The following is a 5195-nucleotide window of genomic DNA, read 5'->3' as shown; positions in this document are numbered from 1 at the left end:
GTAAAAGCTATGAATCAGTCAGGAGCCCTTTGGTTAACACATCCTGGTTATTCCTGTAAGATGCAGTGCTTTCGGTGACCACCAGAGGTCATTATTGAGGGACTCAATACACACTGAGGGATCTGATCACAAGCAAACAGCATCATGTACAAGTGTGAACGAGATCTAATACATCTCAAAAGAACCACCGAGATCAGATCACTGCAGTATAAACATGATTGTGTGCATGAACAAACCGCACCAAAGCTCTCCACTGATAAAGCTGAAGCTCTAACAGCAGAGACAAAAGCAGCTGCTTGTTAACTTCATTCATCTTGTACATCGTCCATCTGTTCCACCAGCAGACCACATGACTCAGATATACAAGTGTATACGGTTGAAAGCAAACACAGAGAGAATGAGAAGCTTCTTTCCACAGGCCATTCGAGGTCTACACCAGGGAACACCCAGGATGTAGTTCTGGACCTCTCTCGCCATCTTCACTGTTTTTCTGCACAACTTTTTTGCACCGATACTTTAACTCTGGACTTCCACAGCACAGTGCCACTTTACACACACACCATACAGCACATGGACACTTTAAGGACGATCATTAAAGCCATATGCATTTATGTATATGCATACATTTTAATATCTTATGTAGTTTTTACTTTTATTTATCTCCTTTTGGTTTTGGTTTATTTTTTTTCTCTCTAATTGCATTCCTTTTTATTCTTATATACCAGACAGATGCATAAAGCATTTCACTGCATGTTGTACCCTGTATGTGTGTGAGACAATTTGATTTATGATTTAATAAGACATTTCTGTCTAAAACTGAACACCAGACAGCTGTAATAAACATGTAAGCACATTTCTCTAGTAGAGGTGATATAAAAACTGATCACAACTGCTATTAGAGGATGTTATACGGTCCTTATAAAGGAAGTGTGACCTTACAGGGAGTCTCAGATTCAGTCCTATGTGAAACTACAGAGCAGGTTTAAGACTTTCACCTCAATGACATCTAGGAGCTCAAAGGATCACAATAACTGACAATAAATTAAACACAGAAGACCAACAAACAGAGGCAGAGATCATGGAGTTTATGAACTGTGGTTTTATTGACACCGGAGAGCAGGGAGAGCGTTTACTTCTTCTTGGACACACCGACGGTACGACCGCGACGGCCGGTGGTCTTGGTGTGCTGACCACGCACACGCAGACTGGAGGAGAAAGAGACAATCAGTACAGAACACCAGCATCAACACGTCCTACATTACAGGAAACACTGATCTAACTGATCCTCACCCCCAGAAGTGCCTGAGACCACGGTGAGCCCTGATCTTCTTCAGTCTCTCCAGATCTTCTCTCAGCTTGTTATCCAGACCGTTGGCAAGGACCTGAAACACACCAAATTAAACCTTAATAAAAATCTGAAGTCAGATCTGAACCTCCATTTAATCACAAGCAGAGAACCGAGTTGTCAGAGTCCTGATTGTTACACGGCTAAATTTAATCCCGACGCTTATTTTTTAATTACTTTCTTTTTTTGATAAACTAACAAAGCCTCGCTGCAGCATGACACAGTGTCACTTAGACAAACACAGTGTTACCTAACCAAAGTTCACTTCGCTGGTTTAAACTAGGAACCATGTTAGAAACAGCGTGATGAGGAAAACAAGACCTACGTCTCATGGACCAACGACTCAACTATTTACCACATCTACACTCTAGACACGTTCCAGATCCCATAAGTGTGCACGATTCTCCATGCAGTATAAATAGTGTGTCGTGTTCACAATGCACTCTCACAACAAGGGCACTTCAAGTACCACATTGTGTTTGTTTAACTGAGGGGAAAAAAAAGAAAGTGTAGAATCTTGGTCACTTGATGATCACAGCTTTGCTTAAGTAGCAGAAGGTGAACGTTGGGGTTGGATCAGGTGGGTGGGGCAAGTTAGCGGTCAACACTATGGTGTTAAAGATGTGTTACAAATGTCTTCTTCACTAACGTGTGCTTTATTAGTCTGCATTGACCAGGAAACAGCTAATACTTCTGCTCAGGAAAAACAAAGTTAATGTTCCACTGGAGACGACGCTACTCTATATGCATCCATCTCGCACTAGAATGCAAGTGAACAGTAAACCATCTGGACCAAACTGCTGAGTTTTTATTACACATGACTCGACCCTGCTGAGATCAGACAGTGGACAGAAAAATAAAAAGTTTCAGCTCCATCAGATCCTAAATCAGACTCAGCACGAAGATGTCCGATCTAGAGCTAGACAAGTCCAGCTCGCTCACACGGTCTCTGACCCGGAGTGGTGTCTGTGCGGTCACCTGACTACAGCTTATTCAATCCAGAACACACACACTGCAGGTGTGAACACAGCACTAAGACTAATTATATCTAGGGATGTACCGATACCACTTTCTCTTCCGATACCAGAGTTTGCCGGTTTCGGCCGATACCGATCTGATATCTGTGTTCTTTTCTACCTTTAAAACTAAAGAATGTAAACAACTCGTTTAGTTATTAAGATTTATTTGTTTCTGGCGAAGAAATACAAAAATGCCCATATTACTGTATGAAAAATGAAAACACAAGAAACCTTAAAAAAAGCATTAATGCAGTAACAAACAGTACATTTAACAGTTAGTGGTATAACAATCTAAACCATATATACTGCAATTATTAAATTTAATTATTTTCTGAGGTAAATAAAAAGGGCGCCTGCTAAACTTGTCTGTCTGTCGCAGGCGGTTGTGTAACAAATTTCCTACAATATTTATATTTATTTACATTAATGTAATTTAATATACAAGTGTATTTTTCTTATACGTTCAAGCAATAGTTAGTTAATTGACATTATTCAACCACCACGGGTGTTGGAAGTAAATAAAAAGTGGGCGTGTCCTGTCTCACATATATAATTGTTCCGAAGCCCATAGATTTCAGGAAGCAGGAGCGTGGTCAATGCTGTAGGTAAAACACGGAATGGAGTTTAATTTATTAAGTCATTCCTCAGGCAGAACGGATTCGGCTGGCGGCGCTCTGAAAAGTGCGATACCCATGACCACGGGTATCGGAATTGGATCGGTCACGCACCACTGATACCAGATCCACTCAAAATGCTTGGATCGGCGCCGATAACGATCCAAAATATCGGATCGGTACATCCCTAATTATATCCTGGATTCATGGCATCACACTCAGTACAGAGAGATTAACACCAGCGGTGCAGGACACGTCTCATACCTGGCTGTATTTGCCGTCCTTAACGTCCTTCTGCCTGTTGAGGAACCAGTCTGGTATTTTGTACTGGCGAGGATTCTGCATGATGGTCACCACCCTCTCGACCTGCGGAGGAAAGTGTTAACCTTTCGACAGCACCGTATTGTGACGCGACCTCACACCTAGAAGAGGAAGAAGTGACGCCGTACCTCATCTTCAGTGAGTTCTCCGGCTCTCTTGCTGAGGTCGATGTCGGCCTTCCTCAGGACGACGTGGGCATATCGTCTACCGACCCCCTACACACACAAACACTACTCAGCATCATCCAGGACTCACTTAAACACCTAAAGGTAAAACGAGCATCTCGGCTCACCTTGATGGCGGTGATGGCGAAGGCGATCTTCCTCCTACCGTCAATGTTCGTGTTGAGAACACGCAGGATGTGCTGGAACTTCTCAGGGATGACGAGAGACTGCGAACAAACAGGGATCCATGGTTACACTCAACACGACAGTTTTACAAACATTATAGTTATCCGACATGTCTGTACATGTCGACCGGTACACGGTATCGACCAATCAGAAACCAGCAAATGTTCACAGCGGTCACACGTCTGTCAGGAACTCTGTATCTCTTAGATACGTCCTTTCACTCTGCTGCTGTTCTGTTCAGCTTTAAACTCCAGTTTCAGCAGAAAACTGAGAGAAAAGTGTGTGCTTTATATCACAGAGTGTAAAACCTCAGAGCATCAGTGCAGGACACTGTGTTAAATACATCAACATTAACACACTAATCTCATTGTGTTGGACTGTGTTACACACATCAACACTAACACACTAATCTCATTGTGTTGGACTGTGTTACACACATCAACACTAACACACTAATCTCATTGTGTTGGACTGTGTTAAATACATCAACATTAACACACTAATCCCTGGTGTTGGACTGTGTTACACACATTAACACACTAATCCCTGGTGTTGAACTGTGTTACACACATCAACATTAACACACTAATCCCTGGTGTTGGACTGTGTTAAATACATCAACATTAACACACTAATCCCTGGTGATGGACTGTGTTAAATACATCAACATTAACACTAATCCCTGGTGATGGACTGTGTTAAATACATCAACATTAACACTAATCCCTGGTGTTGGACTGTGTTACACACTAACACACTAATCCCTGGTGTTGGACTGTGTTACACACATTAACATTAACACACTAATCTCATGGTGTTGGACTGTGTTACACACTAACACACTAATCCCTGGTGTTGGACTGTGTTACACACATCAACATTAACACACTAATCTCATGGTGTTGGACTGTGTTACACACTAACACACTAATCCCTGGTGTTGGACTGTGTTACACACTAACACACTAATCCCTGGTGTTGGACTGTGTTACACACTAACACACTAATCCCTGGTGTTGGACTGTGTTACACACATCAACATTAACACACTAATCTCATGGTGTTGGACTGTGTTACACACATCAACATTAACACACTAATCCCACACTGTAGTTATTTGTGGTGAACAACGTTAGCCGTTAGCATGTAAGCTAACAGCATTACCAGGTCAGAGCACAAACACGGTTAATGTTTCTCTCACAGCTACAATTCCACACTGAGACTAAAGTTAAACTGAGACTAAAGTGACCCTGACACTAAACACACACTAAACCCAGACTGAACACACACTTATTAAACCCCAGAGTAACACCTAAACCCCGTCACGACCTGAGACACATTAATCCCCGTATCTGTAACATCAGTGTAAAATACACACACATCTCAGCTCTACACGGAGCTCCTGTGTGACACACACCGCCTCAGCACCTTTACAGCGCCATAACCAGGCGGATGCAGGACGATTCTTTACATCTTCGTCTCTCACAACAAACTCACACTCACCATCTTGGCTGCTGTTCCGCGCGAAGAGGAAGTGAAGCAAATC

At 42.4% G+C, this 5195-nt stretch overlaps 1 protein-coding gene across 1 annotated transcript in view; it reads right to left on the bottom strand.

Annotated features, from left to right (window-relative positions):
- Positions 1-1084: 1084 nt before the first annotated feature.
- The window catches only part of rps18 (ribosomal protein S18), a 4165-nt gene continuing 54 nt past the window's right edge, over positions 1085-5195 (bottom strand). Inside the window, exons 1-6 of the mRNA XM_060887274.1 lie at positions 5153-5195; positions 3592-3690; positions 3428-3514; positions 3243-3344; positions 1291-1382; positions 1085-1205 (exon numbers count right to left, since the gene is read on the bottom strand). The exon at positions 5153-5195 is cut by the window's right edge and continues 54 nt beyond it. Coding sequence (XP_060743257.1) covers positions 1130-1205; positions 1291-1382; positions 3243-3344; positions 3428-3514; positions 3592-3690; positions 5153-5155 — 459 coding nt within the window. The 5' untranslated portion in view covers positions 5156-5195 and the 3' untranslated portion in view covers positions 1085-1129. The remainder of the gene's footprint in view (positions 1206-1290; positions 1383-3242; positions 3345-3427; positions 3515-3591; positions 3691-5152) is intronic.

Source organism: Tachysurus vachellii, chromosome 14, assembly GCF_030014155.1.
Source record: "Tachysurus vachellii isolate PV-2020 chromosome 14, HZAU_Pvac_v1, whole genome shotgun sequence".
In the NCBI taxonomy this organism is placed as follows: domain Eukaryota; kingdom Metazoa; phylum Chordata; class Actinopteri; order Siluriformes; family Bagridae; genus Tachysurus; species Tachysurus vachellii.
Note: the sequence above shows the minus strand (reverse complement) of the source record. Positions and strands in the feature narration are given on the sequence as shown.